General features: G+C 41.4%; 1 protein-coding gene across 6 annotated transcripts in view; it reads left to right on the top strand.

The window, feature by feature from the left end:
- The window catches only part of LOC122813050 (dual specificity mitogen-activated protein kinase kinase 6), a 751,080-nt gene that overhangs the window by 699,496 nt on the left and 30,519 nt on the right, over positions 1-21,065 (top strand). For all 6 annotated transcript variants that reach the window (XM_044085167.1, XM_044085166.1, XM_044085165.1 and 3 more), the window contains exon 11: positions 20,109-20,154. In XM_044085167.1, the coding sequence (XP_043941102.1) occupies positions 20,109-20,154 (46 nt within the window). The remainder of the gene's footprint in view (positions 1-20,108; positions 20,155-21,065) is intronic.

Raw genomic sequence — 21,065 nt, 5'->3', positions numbered from 1 at the left:
CTGTGTAGTACTTATGTGGTTACAAATCATTAGGAAATGAGAAGCATGTGGCTCAGCTGGCTCATTTAAAAAGCATAGTAACACTCTTGCTGTGCAGACACAACAATGGGAAGCACCTTCAGGAACATGGAGAACTAATGAGATGTGACTTGATGAGGTGACATTAATATGGAGACCAGTAGATAGACTATATTTGTTTATGTAGCTTCAGTCTTAATGAGATGCAAAGAGTAATGAAGTGCATAGATTTTGCAGTGCCATTGAGCAGCTTGTCTTATTTACTCTCAGACAGTGTGCTGCTCCATTTCCGTACAAAAATGACAGAGGAAATAAATCATATTATTATGTCTTAAAAACAAGACAGCTTACAAAAAGCCTGAAAAGGTGTGTTTCCAGTTTTTTTACTTGGAGCTGTAGTCCCATAATACCAATCTAGTTTTGTATTGGTCCAAAGGTTAATATCTTAAGACATCCTATGCTGCCAAGCACCCCAAAGATTGTGCAAAATGTAAGACTTCTAGCTGCTTGTCTTTGAAATCCAGTCTTCCCACGGACTTGAATTGCAGGGATGTGTATGTTCATTTGTATTGGTTTTGCCCACTGATTTTTCCTAGGAAAATCAAAAGCAAATGCATATTTAATCAGCTGGTCGACACCCCTACAAAAGTTGAAAATATCCTGGACCTGGTCCTAACCAACATGAGTAGCCACTGTAGCACCCCTACAGTGTCATCCTCCTTGGTAAGATCCGACCATAAAGCGATCACTTTTGAAGTCAACATCTCCCCTGACCCCCCACCCCCCCTGGCAGGGTCAAACAAAAAAGCTTTTCCAAAATTGACTACAATTTCCTTAGAGCAGATATAAGCAGCTTCACAACCACCGTCCCTTTTGCTGTAACTGGCATTGATATCAGAGTCTACACCAAAAAACTATATGAGCACTGACATAGCTGTATGGACTCAGCAATACCTGACAGGACCAAATTATCTTCCTCAAGGAAGAGTAAACCTGTCTGGTGGACAGCAGCAATAAACAAACTCTGTAATGAAAGGAAAGAATTGCTGTCCAGGACCTAGAAGGAGCAGGTGCCAAGTTGGAAGCAATCTCTCCTTTGTCTGAACAAGCAAATAAGGTCACTGGTGAAATCCTCTAAGACTAACTTTGAATCCAAATTGGCCACGTTCAGTAAGGACAATAACAAGGCCTTCATCACATATGTCCACAGTCTCAAAGGTAACACCCAAATTTGCTCTGAACTGGTGGTCAATAACACCGCATGCACAAACGCCATGGATATAGCCAACCTGCTGGCAGACAGGTTCAGTGAAAACTTCACCCCCCTGTCAGCCCCATCCATAAACATCCCAAGCACCTGCCCCCCTCCCCTCATCACCAGGGAGCAGGTCCTTAATGCCCTCTCAAAGGCAAAAAATACAGTCTCCATGGGACCTGATAACATCCTTGGCTTTATCCTACATGAACTCAGGCATGAGCTCTCAGTTCCATTAGACACCCTATTTAACTAAAGCATGAGCACCGACTTCATCCCAGCTGAATGGAGGACAGCCACTGTCATCCCTCTACACAAAGGTGGAGCATCCACTGAGCCAGGCAATTATAGGCCCGTCAGCCTAACTAGCTTGATCTACAAGGTCATGGAATGCATTATCAAGGACCTTGTAAATAAGGACATTGGCAGCTTCCAAACGCTTGATCCACACAGTTTGGTTTTGTCAAAGGGAGATCATGCCTGTTAAACTTGATCGACTTCTTTGAAACAGTCACCAAAACCATGGACGAGGGGAAGCCGGTGCACACTGTCTACCTTGACCTAGCCAAAGCCTTTGACACTATTCCCCACTCGGGCATAATAGATACTCTCCCAGATAGGCATTAACTCGTATGTTACCAGATGGGTAGCTAACTGGCTCACTGATAGAATCCACTCAGTCAAAGTAGGGGAGGCCACCTCTAGTAGTAGACCCGTAACGAGTGGTGTACCCCAAGGATTGGTCTTAGGGCCTCTACTGTTTGGGATATATTTTTCTAAGGTGCAAGCAAAAACCAGCGGTCTGTGGCTGGCAAAGTTTGCAGTTGACTGCAAGCTGGGTGCTGTCTTAAATTCCCCTAGTGATGTGAACATCCTCGAAGAGGGCCTTACCCAAACTAATGACTGGTGTGAAAAACATGGCCTCAAACTGAATGCCAAGAAATGCATCATTATCCCCTTTGGGGAAAATGGCATCCCCACTAATTATCACATTAATAACAACATACTAAGCACCCAATCAGTCGTGAGGGACTTGGGCACCCAGATTGATAGCAACCTCACTTTTGACCACCACGTTGCCTCCATTGTATGGAAGGCTTTCTACATGGCCAACCTCATAAATAAGGGTATTTCATCCAGGAACAAGGAGGTCATAACATCCCTGTACTTCTCCCTTATTAGACCCATTATTGACTACAATGCCCCCTTTGGCATGTACCTTGCCAAGCACATGCAGCAGTTGGAAAGACCACATAGGTTCCTGACCAGGAAAATCCAGGGTCTCAAACACCTACCCTATACAGATAGGCTAAAAGCCCTGTCCCTCTACTCAGTCTCATACAGACTGCACAGAGGTGACCTGTGTCTGGCATACAAGGCCATCTCAGACCCAGCCTTTATGGAGTTGTTGCATATCCGTCCACTCAAGCAACCCGCACGCAAGACCTTAACCCAGTCTGTGACATTAATAGAACTTGTTGACGGGATAGATTTGTGTCCCATAGACTCCCCCATCTGTGGAATAGACTCCCTCTCCATTTCAAACAGAGTACCTCTCTAGCTCTCTTTAAGAGGGACCTGGATGACTGTATGGGGAGCAGAGAATACACCCCTGGGATTCCACCTGTGTCCCTGTTGGACAGGGGAAACAGCTGCTGACTTAGAGGGAACATGGGTGAAATTCTTGGCTAGGCTTATAAGGGCCTCCGGACCAATAGCTAAGTATCATCCTATGAACCTATGAATGTATAATGACATCTTGAATTTTGCATGAGCCTAATTAATACACAGCTTCTTAGTAGTTCATTAAAGCACAAACTTTGGATGCCAATTTGAAAGTGTTCATTTTACCTTTTGAGAGTTTGGCATTCCATATTTTTTGACACTTTCTGCACTTACCTCTGTTGACTGTCAGAACCCCTCCAAGCCACTCTGATGACCCATTCTTTTCTCTGGTGGGAGCTCTACAGCTCTGTTATTCATTGGGTTGAGACTTGATAAAACTGGGAGTGGACCTTCGTATGAGCAGATGAAGAGGATTTTCACTGAACATACCTGTAGCATGCAAGGGATTGGTATGCAGTGGACATGGCAGAGCTTCTGTGAGCATGCAATCAGGAGCAGACCTCCTTGTAGACAGGACCTTGGTATGACCACTGGTTTCCACTGGTGATTAGAATGTTGAGAATTTGCCCATCCATTTTCCCCCAGTCCCTACTCCTGGTGATGAGTTGGTTGCAGCCCTTTATTCCTCCCATATACCATCTGGCGCCTTCTGTGGTGAAACCAAAATCCAAACTACATTTGCCTGGGTATTAGTCAGGGCTCCATCTCTCTGTACTAAAGAGCTGGATCAGTTTGGCTTTTTGTGTTAGTGTAATTAGTTACTACTTGTAGCATGATCTTTAAAACAAACCTATCTGTTTTAAAGAAGATGGTCTCAAATGTGTTATTAGAACTGGCATGCCAACTGTTTCTTTCGTTATGCTGTGTGGGCAGCACAGTGCTCCACTTTGCCAGAGTCAGTATAAAAGTACACTTTCAGGCATGACACCATTATATTTTACTTTGTGGCTTTCACAGATTTATGTATTTTTTCCACTTTTATCTGAAAAGATAGAGTCATGCTTCTGCTCAATCAGAATCAAAAACATTATGAAAACCTGGTGGGGATATCTGAAAACCATTGAAGCTCATAGTGGCTAGTGTTCTCATCAGTAACCATTTCAAATGTTGGGACCTGCTAGAGCAAGTCACAAAATGTGGAGACTGAATGGCCGAAAGATCGGACTTGTGTATACCAAGTACAAGATGCCATTTCTCAGACTATTCCTTTTTCTCAATGAATGGTGATCTTGGAGTTGGTATATATACGTTTGTGGGGCTTATCCCCCATATGAGGATGTGCGGGGGGGGGGGTTGCCCTCCCTGCAAAAAGAAGTTTTAAGGAGGAGAAAGATTTTTCAAGATTCACTCTTATCTGAGTTTTTTTGTCTTTCCAGTACTTGGCATTTTGAGTGCCAACATTTCAATAGGGAGCCATTTTTACTATTAGTTAGCTAGAGAAGGATCATTAAGTTATTGAACGTGAAGTAATTATAGAATTATTTCTTGTTTGTGGGATTTAAGCTTGAGTCTTTATTCTTATCTATGTACTGTAATGCCTCCCGTCTCCCAGTAAAAATGGTTGAGCACATCTTGAGTTGAAAAGCAAGGGTTCCATGGCTGATGAACTAGTTAGTTGTCTGTCAAGGAATCTGGATCATTTACAATGTCTTAGATGTAAATGCTGAGGGCTAGAGCACTGCCTCATACACATCCACAGCATGTTGTGATCCATGTACAATTTCATAGTATGTGAAACATACTGTAATTTAACAGCTGCAGTCACATTGCTAGAGTTTGCAATTTTCTTCAATAAAAGACTGCAGAGCATGGATAGAAGTGTAACTACCCATCAGTCAATAATCCCTCCGCAGTGTCAGCTTCAACACTTCTGTGCTTTTGTGCCTTATGTTCTAGCTGCCACCCACAAATGATCTGCAACTGGCTGGCATGGTTCACCAAGCCTGTCATCTGATTTTGTAGGGGCAAGCCTGGATTCTTTATGCCAGGGAAAACATACTGGTTTCAGGACTATTTGTAGGTTTGACATTAGTGCACCAAAACAGAAGATACTAATACATTGTGTATATACACATGAGGCCTTTTAATTCATTTTATACAGACAGATATGAGCCTTAGTAGAGATGGCCTCTCATTGAGTAAGGCATACATAGTAGTTCAGAGTGAGATACTAAAGAAAATCAAAGGAGTAGCTCAGGTAGCAGATGACGGACTAAGAAAACATGCCTGTGTTCATTCGGAGATACCGAGTAAAAAAGACTGAAAGTGCAAGGTGTTAAGGAATAGTGCATTTATGTGTCTGAAGTTGTACAAAATAAAGTATATATGCTGTAATGTGAAAATATAGTGTGTGTGTGTGTGTGTGTGTGTGTGTGTGTGTGTGTGTGTGTGTGTGTGTGTGTGTGTGTGTGCATGCTAAGGGGCTCGGAATTTGATGTGCAGTCATAGTGGTACAACTGCAACAAAGGTGAAACAAGATAGCTGAGCATTGGTATTACTTTATGCTTTATTGACTGGGCTAGTCCCACTAGGCCAGCAGCTTTTTTTCTGGGGAGCCCCAGTCTGGTATTCAAGCTGCCTGGGGGCAGTTTGACCAGGGCTTTAAGGAACTTCCCCTGATTTTTTTGACAAGTGCCTTGGATTGTTTTACATCCACCTAGAGGCTATCAGGTAGCATGAGACTTTTATGCATGTTACATTTAGAGATTAAACTCCACAAAGAAAGAAAAAGATGTTTGGTGTCACACACCACTCTGTGGTGGTAAGCTTTATTCATTGATCTGGCCTTTAATGTTTAACTTGCTTATCCACCATGCCGCTCCTTTGTAACAGAGATATGTACAGTAGTTTGGTAAAACATGTTATTGCCAAATAAAACAGTGAAATTGATCCTTTGGGATGAGAGCATTCTAAAAAATGTTTGAAATCTGTGTTCTTGTTAGATTTCACTCACCAACGTGATTTGTTTGTGGGAAGTATGACATGTAGCCATAATCACAGTGACATGAGGAGGAGACAAACATGGCAAGGAAGAGTACAGAGGAAGTGTAGAAGCACATTAATGAATTATTGGCCTCAGTACCAGAAAATGGTGACATCAGGAATGCCAGCTGGGCAAGTGTTTATAATCCTGTCAGACTTGCCTGTACTTCTCTGGGTGGACTCCATAATATAAAGCAGGCACTTAAAATTTATCTGCAGCACCTGCACACACGTGCAACCACAGTCTTTTAATTCGTAAGAAAAGTATGACCTGAAGTTGTCATTTTCGGCCTTAGCAGCACGTACTGTAATATGCAAACATCTTTACTGCATAAAGAATACACCTCTGTCATCTGAATGAAATGGAACTGACTACAGAATTTGGCTAATGGAAAAAAGAAGGTATTCATCAGTATTTATGTGCCATTTTTAGCCTGTAACACTTCAGATTATAAATAAGAAGAGCTGTGTTATGTAATTGGAGTATGAAGAAAAGGAAATAGGAAGGAATTTGGTGTACTTCCTTAGCTTTGCCAGATTAGACTAATTCCGATAGCGGATGTGATTGTTGCTGGTTGATGAGACTCTTATGTACTTTTTAGCTAATATAAAGGACTTGGTTTTGTCTGTCACAAATGTTTCCATAACCCCGTGGATGACTAGAACAAAAATAGAATCTCTTTCCTCTCCAGCTGTGGTTTCTATCACTCATTAAGTAAATCCTGTGTTGTATTGTCTGCATGATCGATTATGAAATTAATGTTTTATAAATGATGCATCTTCTTTTCCAGTATGTTGACATAATTGTCTGTGTATGTGTAAAGTACACTGGACAAAAATATTTTAACTTAGTTTTGTAGTCACAATTCCCTTTATGTGTATGTACTTGTCTGTTGTGTTCCGCACTTACCTCTTAACCTGCAGACATTGATAATGGCTACAAATAGCCCATGAAAAGTATATCCAGCCATCTTAACATCTTATTACCATAAAATCTGAAAACCGAATAGCAGCGACCTCTTTCCGCTTCTAGTAGAAACGTGGGGTACTCAGAAACACATTAAAAAATACAAGAGTGTGACCAAAATGGTTGAAAAGTGTAAGCACATAATCATAGAGTCAGAGTAAAATCTGTAAACATTAATGAACTGTGTTGAGGAATTCTACCACACAAGGTCTTTTATGTTTGCTTCTGAAAAAGGAAGATATAATATGTGTGCCCTCTTTGTTTAAGTTATTGGTGCTAATAGTATGTTAGTAATGTAATGTGCTTTTCTGTGTAAAAGACAGCTTCAAAAATCATGATGAAGTGGATTCAGAAAATTGTGTGAAGGTGTAAATCAAACCTAAAAACAGGGACATACTTACAGAAACTAGGTAAATCATGTGCAAGGTAAATCAGTCTGTAGGTACAGCTGAGAGGTCACCACTAGTTACCTTTGAGTGTAGCCATGTAATGCTTTTGCCAGTTGTGAACTAGTCTGCATGCTTTTACCTATCTTTTCTCGTATACTTTGTCCAATGTCCTTATGGAAACATTACTGTGTCTTCTAATACCCCACTTTCCTCTTTCCCACTATTTGTAAGCTTAACCTAGTTTGAGTTGCATTACTAGGCCAAGGTACTAGCCCAGTAACTAGCCGGATTATCTCAGTATGAGTGTAATTGAACTGCGGCACAAACCCACTAGCATAGACATGATCATTATTCTTTGAGCTTTTTGGATTGATTACTTTCATACAGCTTAATATTATTACTCATTTTTTATGCATGACTTCATAATGGTCACTTTACAGCATATGTTAAAATCTAGCTTGTATAATTTTCTGGTCACAGTCAGTTGTTGTAATTGCAAGCTTTTGTTGCATTTCTTGTTTGTCCCTGGCCTGATCACGTCTGAAGTAGGTTCTAGGACCAATCCATTCACCCAGTTAACACATAAGTAAAATATAGTAAATCCTCAGAATGAACTATGATTTTCCAGGTGTTGTGGCAGAATGTTTCATTTTACTGCTGTAAATCTGTGACAAAGTAAAATGTTAATTATTTCCTGTAACTTGTTAGTCTATAAGTTGCAGTTGTATCCAGTGATGTTCTTGTTTCACTGTTGCAGTTATCCCTGCCAGGGTAGCCTTCGGCCAACCCAAATACTAGAAACTTAGTATTTCTGAGTCGGTTGTTGTTGCTTGAGGACTGGCGTCATGTCATCAGTAGTATAAAGTAAGGCAGCCAACGGCATTACATCAGTCTTTCTTGCTGTGAAGCCTGAAGCAGAAGCAGTTCGCACGAGTGCTGGTTGGCTGCTACCTGAGTTTTCATCTACTAAATTGAAGCTGAAGTCTTCTAAAGCTAAGTACCCCATTGGGGATCCTTTTTTCTTGCACTAACTGATGTCAGAAAAAGTTAATAATTGTCTCGCCTGTGGAAAGCAAATACCACACCGGGGCTTCCACTCTTACTGCATCACTTATTTAGGCCCAGACCACGACGTCCCTCGTTGTCGCTTCTGTGCTTTGTTCAATGCCAGAGCTATCCGTCGTCAGGCCCTTATTGTAGCCAGATATTTTCGCTTGCAGTCCTCAAATTCTGGTATGGCTTTGGTAAGCCATCTGACAGCAGATCTTCCAAAAAAATGTAAAGATAAAGACAGAGACAGACCTCACACGTCCAAACCTACTGACAAGACTTCCCGTTAAGCTGGTCATCAGTTCTCTGGTATTCACTGAGGTGCTTTCGCAGCCCCTGATGCCCGCTTCTATTGATTCACAGGCCACTACCAAGACCCTTTTGGAGTCTGCTTTGCCGCAAAACTCTTCTGCGACAAAGGATCCTGCGGTCGTATCTACCTTGGATGGGTCCGGAGCCGCTGATCAAGCACCGGCGTCCGAGGAAGTCCTTCGCACTACCGAATTTCAAATGCTTAAAATGGTGGACGACCTTATCATGCTGATCAGGGGAAGCCAAGCTAACCCCTCCAAAAGGAAAAGAGATCTGTCCCCTGTTGTTTTGTCTGAACAAGAGTCAGGTGAATCTGATGCATCTGAATATGAAGACATGCAACCCCTCTCCACTTATGAGGATTCTGATGCAGAGGATTCCATTCCTTCAGCCTCTCCCCCAGAGGATTTTTCCTTTGGGGAAACCCTGCATACTTTAAGGGAGCATTTCCAATGGGATAGTCAGGACTACCCTCAGTCTAAAAAGAGACTTAGGGAATTCCTAGCTCTTCCACAACACAGACCTTTGGCCATTTCCCTAGTCCTGGGTGTTGTGGAGGATGTTTTCCTCAAATCCAGCTTGACTCCTTACGCCCTTCCTCCTGCTCCCAGAAAAACAGACAGTTACAATAAAGTCCCAGACTCAAATAAATATCTTTTTAAAAATCCTACAGCTGACCCTGAGGCCATTTGTCAAGGGCCAAAAGGGATTAAAGCAACCTCTGCTAAGAATCCTACCCCCTCAGACAGGGATTCCCGAGCATTGGACAGATGGGGTAAAAAAGTATACACCTCAGCTACTCTTGCTATCAGGGCACTAAATTGTCAGTTCCATATGCTGAAATTTCAGCAACATACCTTGGAACTCCTTAAGCATAAAATGTCTACCTTTCCTGCTTGGGCAGAATCTAAAGATTTGCAAGAGTTAATGCATTCTGCAAGTCAAGTAACTAAACACACCTTGCACTGTGGTTTTGATGCCCTAGAAGCTTCTTGCAGGGAAGCAGTCACTGGATCTGTCATTAGAAGGCATGCATGGCTTAAGGAACAGCCCCTGCCAGACCATGTCAAATCTAAATTGTTGGATGCCCCCTTGCACAAAGATAACTTATTTGGCACTAAGGCAGAAGAGGTCTTAAAAAAGATGGAAGAGGAAGCAAAATGTATGCAAACAGTTTAGGATTTCTTGCAGGTCCAACCACCTAGGTTCAGCAGGGATTGTCCCTCCAAGCACTGGTCCTTTCCTGCTCCCAGTAAACCGTCCCAGCCTAGGCCCCGTGGAAGCAGACCCCCCCCAGACAGCAGCCCCAGGGAATGCAGAGATCTAAGCAGTGGACTACCTCCACTTATAAACCAGGGAGTTCTAAGCCACCCCCTATTGATAAGAACTCACAGTGACTCACCTCCTCCACCCTGCCACCCCCTTATGGTAAGAACTCACAATGACTCAGCTCCTCCACTCCCTCCCTCTGCCCACCGTCACTTACCCCTAGGAGGAAAACCTTCCTTTCACTCAAGCACCTGGACCACCATTACCAGGGACCACTAGGCTCTGAACATTGTGTCTCAGGGATATAAATCACACCCTCCAACCCCAAAAAGGTACCCAGATCTACCTCCAAATCAGTGGGCGGAGGCTCAAAAGCAAATCCTTTCCCTGCTCTCTATGAGGGCAGTAGAGCACGTTGCTGCAGAACAGATAGGCCAATGTTTCTACTCCAGAATTTTTCTGGTGCCCAGAAAAGAGGGCACCTGAAAAAGTCTAGAGTAGAAATCTTGGCCTACCTGTTCTGGGCACCAGAAAAAGTCTGGAGTAGAAACCTTGGCCTATCTGTTCTGGTTCCCAGAAAAGTGGGCACCTGGTGCCCCATCCTCGATGTACCCATTCTAAATACCTTCCTGGTGATCCCAAAATTCAAAATGCTCACCCTCCAACAGCTGCTACCCATGCTGTCCAAGGATGCTTGGCTAGCCGCCCTGGATCTAAAAGAGGCTTACCTCCACATTCCTATCAGGGAATCATGCAGGAAATATCTCCGCTTCAGGGCAGGATCTCAACACTTTCAGTTCTCTGCGCTTCCCTTTGGCTTATCTACTTCTCCCAGAGTTTTCACAAAATGTCTAGCTCCGGCCATTGCCTTTTGCAGACAAACACATATTCAGATTTACCCATACCTAGACGACTGCCTTATTCAGGCAGACAGCCAGGAAAAGCTGCTCAAGCACCTGGCCTTTGTAAAGACCCTACTAACCTCCCTAGGGTATACAATCAATGAAAAGAAATCCAAACAGGTGCCCACCCAAAGGGATAATATTCCTGGGAGCAAGTCTAGACACAGCATCCCAGATGGCATACCTTACTCCAGAGAAACAAATTTTCCTGACAGCCTACTTCTCTCAACTAGCCACCAGGCCCCAGCTATCTGCAAGAAAGACCCTGCAAGCTCTGGGGTTCATGGCATCATGCATACTACTCATTCCATATGCCAGACTGCATATGAGGAAACTTCAGTGGTACCTAAAGAGCCTTTGGTGTCAACACTTTCAACACCTGGAAACTCTTCTACCTGAAATTCCTTGCCTCAGAAAAGATTTTCTTCAGTGGGCAACAGCATGCTCCCACAACAAGGGAATGCCTTTCTCCCCACCCGTCGCCACCCAGACCGTCACCACAGACACATCAGACTAAGCTTGGGGTGTACACTTGGCCGCCAGGTGCATACAGGGCCAATGGAGCCCACAGCAAATCCCTCTGCACATCAGTCAAAAAGAGTTGATGATGGTGGTGCAGCACACCTTGATAGCTTTCAAGACCCTTCTCTCTCCAGGGGCTGTCCTGATCAAAACAGACAACACCCCTGTGATGTGGTACATCAAGAAGCAGGGAGGGACTCACTCCTACCCTCTATGCAGGCTGGCAATGACCCTTTGGCACACAGCCTCTGCCATGCAACTACACCTGTTAGCACAATTCCTACCAGGCTCTCTCAACTCTCTGGCAGACCAATTAAGCTGAAATCTTCTATACCCACATGAGTGGCAACTCAACATAAGTACCTTCACCTTAATAACTCAGGAATGGGGAACCCTGAAGGTCAACCTCTTTGCCTCCCACACCGACCATCAGCTCAGCAAATTCTGCACCAGGGAGCATCACTGCATGACTTGGAAAGTGAATGCCCTATCCTTCCCCTGGGTAAGTCTATCGGTCTATGCCTTTCCTCCCCTACCTCTCTTCCCCTGGGTGCTGCTCAAAATAAGGGAAGAAAAAACAAGGACCATTCTTATTGCTCCATACTGGCCCCAGCAGCACTGGTACCCCTTGCTGTGCAGCCTGTCCATGCTACCTCCATGGCATCTTCCTCAGATCCCAAACCTTCTGACCCAGAGGGAAGGGGAATTCATGCATCCCCAACTGCAGACACTCAATTTGGCAGCTAACCTTGAACCAGTCTGCCAACCTCAGTAAACTGGTTCTGGATGTTATCTGTGAGGCCAGATGTCCTAGCACCAGAAAGTCTTTTGCTGATAAATGGAAAAGGTTCAGCACCTGGATCCAGGCTAAGGGAGCCAATATGGCACAGCCCTCCCTCCCTCTCATCCTGGATTACTTAGCTGACCCACTACGCAGTGGACACTCTTTTCTCCTCTATAAAAATTCATGCCTCTGCTATTTCTGCTCATTTTCCCACTAAGCAGCCCCTTTTCTCACACCCTTTGATCTAGTTCCTAAGAGGTTCTAGCAACTTGAGGCCACACAGAAGTGCACCAACACCAGCTTGGGACCATAACTTTGTATTGGAAAAGCTAAACCTTCCCCCTTTCGAACCAGGTGCTTCTGCAGAGCTACAATTTCTCTCCTGGAAGGCAGCATTCCTTCTGGCCATCATTTCAGCCAGAAGAGTCCCTGAGCTGCAAGCACTCATGGCTGTGGAAACCTTCATCATCTTCCATGCAGACAGGGTATCCCTCAGAACTAACCCATCCTTCTTGCCCAAGGTGGTGTACAGTGTGGCTCTCAACCAATCTATTCATTTGCCCACCTTTTTACCTAATCCCCAGAACAAGGGGGAAAGGATTCTTCACTCTCTAGATGTGTACAGACAGCTCAGATTCTATCTAGACAGGACTAAATCCTTCAGAAAGTCTGACCAATTGCTGGTTAGCTTTGCTACAGGGGCAGAAGGCAAAGCCATCTCCAAACAAATCATTTCCAAATGGATAGCACACTGCATCCATTTCTGCTACAAACAGCATGGAAAGCCTCCCCCAAGGGGATCGGGACACACTCCACCAGAGCAGCCTCAACCTCTGCAGCTTTCCACAGAGGAGTCCCCACCAGGGACATCCTGGAGGCTGCCACCTGGACATCTGTTCACACTTTTACCCAGCATTACCACCTGCCTCTCTTCTCCAAATCCAGGGCAGGGTTTGCCTCTGCAGTATTGCAGGGCATCCTAACCAGCCCCTAGTTTCCTTGACTACCTCCACCCTTTTCCTCTGCTTTTGGAATCAACCCAAATATGATGACTGCAACAGTGAAACACGAAGAACACAGTACAGTTGTGTACACTTACCATAAATGTAGATGTTCGAGTGTATTCACTGTTGCAGTCCTGGTTTCCCTCCCTCCAGCCCCATTTCTTCTCTTTCTCCTTTTATTACCATTCTGACTTGTTGTTCTCCTTTCCTTACAAGGGACATATTGGTATTTATTTTCCACTGGTGGGGTTCTTCCACCAGAATCTGGCCTCCTACTTGGGGGCTCCTGACAGGTTAGGGACTAGAAAAACTGATCTAATGATGTCGGCTGCCTTACTTTATACTACTGATGACCTGACATCAGTCCTCAAGCGACAGCAACCGACGCAGAAATACTAAGTCTCTGGTATTTGGGCCGGCCGAGGGCTACCCTAGCAGGGATAACCCAAATGTGATGACTGCAACAGTGAATACACTCGAACATCTACATTTATGGTAAGTGTACACAGCTGTACTTTATTTCTGGCCTTTTTCGGGTTGCCTTTATTGGGTACTACCAGTAAAGCTTGTAATTCCCAAGTATTCATTTGAAGCCTCCAGAAATTTCTTCATAAATTCTTAAATGATCATTGGTTCTGCTTTTTCTATGAATGTGATTGCCATGTAGTCTTGACTACTGTTTTTGCAATCTCCCTTTGCTACCCTGGCATCTTAAGTCATTTACTTTACTTACCTTTCTTTTAACAATTGAAACTATGAGTAGGTTCCAGTATGAATGCATTAAGCTTTGCATTAACCAGTCTTTCAGTCCACTTACTTTGTTGTTCTTTGTCCAGATACTTGTATCATTAGTATTTGACCTTGCCTGTCTGTCAGGGATTCCCAAAATCCTCAGAACTGTGTGCAGCACTGAACTTGTTTTCATTTAACAACTTTCTCAAGTTTCTGCAAAGTGGTTATTAATTTCTGTAGCTTCCTAATTGACCTGAAATAGAATTTTTAGTAATCAATGCAGTTTATGAGGAATCTAGATTCAAAAGCATTTTGTTTCCTCCTGTCTGGGTAAGGAGGTGAGTTACTGGAAATTTTGGGGTTAATGGATTGCCCTTTTATGGGAAAAGGGTAGAAAATATATGTTCCACACAACTGTATGTTAGAGTCCAATCTGTAGGGCTTATGAGAATACAGCTTATTCCTGAAAGGGGTTTTAAAGTTTTTCTGACTGGGAACAATTGATGCCAGTATACCCCGTTCTTATACTTACTGGTGCCTTGTGTGAAGATAGGTGAAGGCTGCCAGGCTAGCCACATAGAATTTTGTAGATAATTCTGTCATTTGTAAATATTAATATAAGCCACAGGCTTGTTCTCTTAAATGGAAGAAAATGCTGTTAAATGTGGAACTGCAAAAATGTGACAACAGTGCACTCTGCTGTAGGAAGGCTGATAAGTCAAGCATTGTGTTATTGTTTGATGTCAAAACTCAGAGCCGATATGTCTAAATGAAGGAATTCTTCCTATTGTTTTGAGGCCAGAGTTAATGACTAGAATTTACATGTATAATTTATTTTATTGCTCTGGCTTCCTGACCAGCTGCAAGATCAAAAGGGCTATTAACCTGTGAGTTTCTGTTAGCCTGGGAAAACAGAAAATTGTTAAGAATGATGTAATGTGAAGCAGCAATGTCATCAGTTTTAAGAGAGAGAATCAGAGAGGATTTAGCATTTGTCTTGAGAACTTACAACTCACCAGTATCTGCTTATGTTCTGTATATAAATAGGATCTTAGACTTCAGTGTCTTTTTTAGAAATAGCTAGGAAATAGGAATATTAGACAGTTGTTTTCTGTACTGATGTCAGAAATATTCTACTGTTATTTTATGCATTTTCCTGTGTCTGAACTCTTGACTAGCACTGTGTAGTAAGAAGTATTTTCTTGTGTTTTTATTATTTATTATTAAAATTTTACACCTTTCATCTGTGGCTGTTTTGTGTAGAGATAATTTAAGCTCTAGAGTACATGGCATGTATATAGTGATACTGTCCAAGTCACTCCAAATAAGCCTTGACTGTTTAGTTGCACTTACCATTTGGATAATAATATTGCACAGTAGAATTGGACACCCTTTGAAGGGCCTTTTTAGTAGCTGATAAATGTTAGTGTGGGTAAAAGGGACACAGCTGAAGAACCTGTGCCAGCCTTCCTGTGGAGTGTCTGTGTGGTTGTATGTAACTCGTATCTCAAAGTGTGTGTGTGTCAGCTATTTGGGCAGGGACACGAAGCACTGGTTGGGCAGAGAGGATGCTGGAGGTTTTAGCTTGTCCACTAGGAGAGATCTGGACCCTATAGTTGTGCCAGTGAGGAGTCTTATTGGGGATCTGGAGAGAAAGGAGACACCAGCCCCAAACTGACTGTGATATCTGCGTGCTTTTAAGGGAAATTGTACTTTACTGTGTGTGTATTTGTTATCCTTCCCAATGTGGACGTCCCTCACTGGTGTTAGTGGTGAGGACTGAGGCTCCTTTATTGCTGGCCAGTGCACGGGCATCACACCTTGCTTTTACAAATACTTCACTTCATTTTGAGTGTACCAAGGTAAGGGAAAAACCATCAGGGTCACAATACTTAACTTTTCTTGGTTTATTTCACCACCAGGGTGCTTTCTTTGCTGGAGTCTGTATGACCCTGCTGTGTTGGTATAATGTGGGTGAATGTCTGCGTTTATGTGTGAATTTTTGCAGACTGGCATTGTGTTCGGTATTAGGACTCTGCCTTGTGCACATTGGTTCCTAGAATAGGATCTGTCTCCCCTGTAGTCCTGAATCTTAATATGATTAACAGGTATTGGAAAATGAATGAATGAATTAAATACTTAACTTGTGAGACAATCTAGAATACTGATCTGGTATGAAATTGTACATCTTCAGTAACCAGTAGTACTGTATGCCATAGGCGTTAGCATCATTCAGTCAATAAAGCTTTCTCAGGCCGCGTAGCTTCCTCGTGTGTGTGTGTGTGTGTGTGTGTGTGTGTGTGTGTGTGTGTGTATGTGTGTATGTCACCTTTTTCTGCTTAACAGTTTACACAGCTTTTCAGTTTATTTTTAGCTTTACCTTCTTATTTTTTTCCTTTACTTTGGCAGTTTGGGCCTTAAATCAAGAAGGATGTGAATTCTAAATGATTGTTTTCTAACTATGCCACTAAAAATATCGAAGTGCTCAGGTTATGTTTATATTTTTTGTTTTGACAAATATAATAGATTTCTTCACTTTGTTTTTTTAAAGAATGATTCTCTATTTTCCTGTACTAGACTGTGCAACAGTGCCATTAGTAAGAATATTTACATGAATGTATTTTTATCCAGTGTTATATGTTTAACACAAATGTCACGTTTCATGTGTATATAAACCTTGTATTTGTAATTATAGTCATTGTTACATGTTAAATGTCGAGCTTTTCTCCCTGGGCCTCTGTTAAAAAGGATTTTTGTCCAGTCAGACTTTCCTGGTAATCAAATGTAAAATAAAATAAGAATTGAAATTTGAGGAAGTTTTAATTGTAAAAGTAAATGTTTGGTTTTTGCAGCTTAGGGCACAACATGTATGTCTTTTTATATAGGAAGAACTACTAGGGATGTGCTGCACAGAATCTAGGAACATAAATGTAGATGAGTCAACAGATTCTACAAATGCTCAAGCTAAACAGTTTTTGTAGTAACAGCAATAGTTTTTTTATTTGCTGTGATTAATTATGTATTTGATTTTAATAGAAGGTTTTATTCAGAAGATGAATTGGAGTGGAGGGAATATAGCTGGCTACTTAAGTTAGAGGCATGCAACTATCCTGTATTGAATGACAATAACAAGATATTCCATAAAAGGAAAAAGTTAAAGCATTAATGGAATTGTGTGGTTTTATTCAGTGATGTAAGTCCTTAAGTGTTGTGAGATATAGTGTGAAAAGTCTCATTTAAGAGACAGTGGTGCAGTTGTTAGCATTGCTGCCTCATAGCACTTGGTTCTCCAGTTTGGTGCTTGGTTGACATGCATTCTGTGTCTCCATGGGTTTTGATATGCACTCTGGTTTCTGCCCCATCCCAAAGGTATAGGTGAAGTGGCATTCCGCCAACTTGCATGTAGGTATATGTGAGCTGTGTGAGAATGTGCGCAACCTGCACTGTATTACTCTCTCATTGAGGATTAATTCCTGTACTTTGCACCCAGTGAGTGAAAGGATAGGCTCCAGCTGTACTGGACATTAAATCATAGATTAAGCACATAATTTTGAAATAAATGAAAATACAGGGAGGCAGTAAGTCTTTAAAGCATCAAGTGTGTGTGTGTGTGTGTGTGTGTGTGTGTGTGTGTGTGTGTGTGTGTGTGAGCATGCATGCCCACATGGGCGTGTGTGCCTGTTGTATACATCTTCTTCATTAATACAGTGGTACACACATTTCCTGCTTATTTGGCATGTAAAGCAGAGTGCAGATAGAATATATCAGTAATAATTTGATGCATGGTTATAAAAAAGTGAAAACTCATCCTGATTTTTTTGGAAACCACTGTCTTCTTCAGAGATGCACTTTTTTTCCTGGGCACATTCGGGTTTGTCAAGAAACCATTTTTTCATGACTGTTAACAAACTCATTGTTATCATCGCCCGTCTCCCACCAGCTATTGGCCCATAGCATTTCGCAAACACTGATCTATCCAGGTAGTCATCCAAGTCCTCTCGCACTGTAAACTCCACAAAGACGAATTTCTGTGGATGCTCCCCCCTTATTCACAGGAGGTTTGGCTTCATGTAGCATTAAGAGGCTTGGTACAAAAGGCACACATTCTGATTACAAACTAAATGGTCCAAACAATAAAAAGACACCATAATTAAGGATCTAGGGGCAATGGTAGGCAAGAATTTAAATGCTGACCACTGTGTATCTACCACTGCCAGAAAAGCATATTCCACAGTGCACCTAAGTATAAAGTGCAAATCTGCAAATCTAGTCACTTCAGTGAGATCACTCTACTATGAACTGACCCACTTCTTGGCTTCAAGTAGTAGATGCCATTGAGTATGTATCAGTTTAACATAAACATGTGTGAGCAGTATGCAAGTCCAGACAATGTACATCTGGAATTGTAACATGTGTGTTATACACACTGAGAAAGCAGTCTAGCTTTAGGTAACACTGCTCACATTATATAGCCTTTATAACAAATATGGGAAAGTACAGTTTCATAAGCCAACAATTAAGGCATCATTCTAATGGCTGTGTTCATACTTGTCAGCTGTTGTGCGTTAGACATAGTATTGTGATTTTACTCACAGATTGTCTTGTTTCCTCCAGATTTGCTAATTTTTTTCATAAAAGGCCATACCTCTTGAAGCTTAAATACCTTATTAACTCATGCGCTTGTAGTGCATTTTTGTGTATTTCCAGTTAACACCAATAACTCCTTATGGCATCCAGACCTTTCTTTGGATTTGGCTTCTTTAATGAAATTACTTACCAGCTAAAAATAGGTTGTAATAGAAAGGGCAATGACATATTAACACAAGGATATTAAGATTAGTAATGTGCATTTCCTGCAGTGGAAAAATTAATCACCGTTTGCCACTTATTCATATTTTTATATTTAAATTCATATTTTTATAACTGAGAAATTTACATTATATTGAGGATTTTGGTGTGAATTGTCATGATTAGAGACAAACACGCTGTCAATGTCCATTTGTACTACACTATACTGGAGATAGTTACTTTTTTTTGGTAATTATAAAAATAAGCAATATTTTTATATGTGCTTAATACTTCAAAAAAAGTGACTTACAAAGCAAACTATTGCATGGCACCAGGTGAAACTTTAAATGTTGTTGAAGAAAACTGTAACTGATATTTGCAATCTAAGTTGCATATCTCGAGAGATATTTTTTAATGCTAGTTATATAATTAAGCACATGTTTTCAAAGAGAAGGGTTTCTTGTTGTCATGTGAAAGCTTGTATCTCGTTAACAAAAGTGTTGTAACAATGCATGTCTAGGTTGTATGGATTCCAAGATATGACAATGTGTGAAAGTTTGACAAAAGTATAATTCTGGGTTTGTGTGCATTATAATGATGTATTACAGTATTTATGGAAAGACTGCGAATGCAGTGACGATTATCATTGTAAAGAAAATGTCTTACTGATAACATTGCTATTTTTGCAATTTTAATAGCTTTTTAGTTCATAAAATATTTACATTTGTTGTCTTATGATTTTTAAGTATTTGTTTGATCTCATTACTGAGATATGGAAACATTACTTAAGACCAGTATTACAGTCTTCATGGATGTACTCTTTTAATAATTTACTTACCTTTCTGTATGCCAGACCTTTGCATATAATTATGTTAATGTATATTGTTCTGGCCATCACTCCACACAAGAAGATCAGAAAGTTTGAGTCCTTGAATATTTGTAACATGTAGTAGTTCTAGCCACCCATTATGTGTGTTCTTTGGACCTTGTTTCGGCTCCAGCATTCTGCACATACTGCATTTGGCTCCGCGTACATCAGTAAACCAGAGTAAAATCCATTGTTTATGGAATATAAGTACTTGGATATGTTGGCATACTATGTATAGTAACAGCTTCTGATCCAGCCAGCTTATTTGCCTGTTAGTAGTTCTGTTTGTTCTATATATTAGACCAGCTCTGAAAAGAGTACCATATGTATCTAGGCAGAGGTGTATCAGACTGCCTTTGGAGAGTTTGCTGAAATGTTTGCAAAAGTGTAGAAAATGCCCCTCTGTTTCTGCTAAATTCCCACATGCATGCATTCTAATGTGATTATCCTGGGATGTTTGAACAGCTGTCTGCACATCCAGCCTTATTAACTTAGTTGTTTTAAAGTTGTTTTTATGTAATCCAAGTGAAAGGGGACAGTATCAGATATGTTCAGTGCTGTTTATTATTTAATTTTATTGTGATGCTGTTACATCTGGCTGTATTAAATATGTGATTTTTTTATTCTTATTTATTTATAGTTTGAGGAAGAATCACAAAGAACGGCCAACCTATGCAGAGCTTATGGTGAGTATTAAAGAGAGGGTAGAACTGCAGAAAATGGTTATTTCAATAAATGTCAAATGATCTTTCCTTCTTCAAAGCTGGATGAAAAATTTGCAGAATGAGGAGCCGTTTGTTTGCCAGATGTATGGACTGCACAGTCTGTATCATGTTATTGTAGAGAAAAATCTTTCCTGTAGCTTAATATCTCTAACAATGATTAGTCTTTTGTTCATGTTGAACAAGGTCTTGCAGAATCTCAGATTTCCCATTTCTGAAGATTTTCTTTATTTGTTGAGATGTAGCCCTCTGTTAAAGCACTAGTCTCTTGTTTCTTGTCAGTTACATTTTCTCTTCTTATGCTCCGTTTGGAAAATGTACAGTTAACACAGATACATATCCACAAGTAACAACTTAGTACTTTTGTTTCAATGTTAGTTTCGTCATGGGTAATTTTAAATTTGTAAAATCTTGTGCTTACAGGCAGTCTGCACTGTTTTAGTGCATTTTATTTAGCCTTCCGTTAAAACACTCTAGGGTTCAATAAGGTACGGTCATACAATCTAGTGCTGGACCAGTGAGGTGGCTAGGTTGTGCCCTATATGAAGATGTGTAACTAGGGCAGGGTGAAGGGGGCAGCCACCCTGCACACAAGGAGTTAAAGAGTGTGATTGGCAGATGCCATTCCATCAGTATTGTACTGTCAGCACTCAGAAATGAATACCGATAGTGCACATATAGTCAGGGCTGAAATGCTTCAGCACTTTGTGTGTAGTGTAAGATGTAGGAAACTGCTTGCAACAATTCTGAAACAAAAAAGTGCATTTTTTTTGTATTAGTCCTCATGTAAGAAAGGTCTTTTTTCACAACTGAAAAAATAATGGGGGTGCCAGATTGGGGCTGGCACAGGCCACCTAAATAGGTAGGTATGGTTC

Source organism: Protopterus annectens, chromosome 10.part0, assembly GCF_019279795.1.
Source record: "Protopterus annectens isolate FY-2018-M chromosome 10.part0, PAN1.0, whole genome shotgun sequence".
NCBI classification, from domain to species: Eukaryota; Metazoa; Chordata; order Ceratodontiformes; family Protopteridae; genus Protopterus; species Protopterus annectens.
The sequence above is the reverse complement of the archived record's forward strand: the minus strand, read 5'-3'. Positions and strand labels throughout refer to the sequence as shown.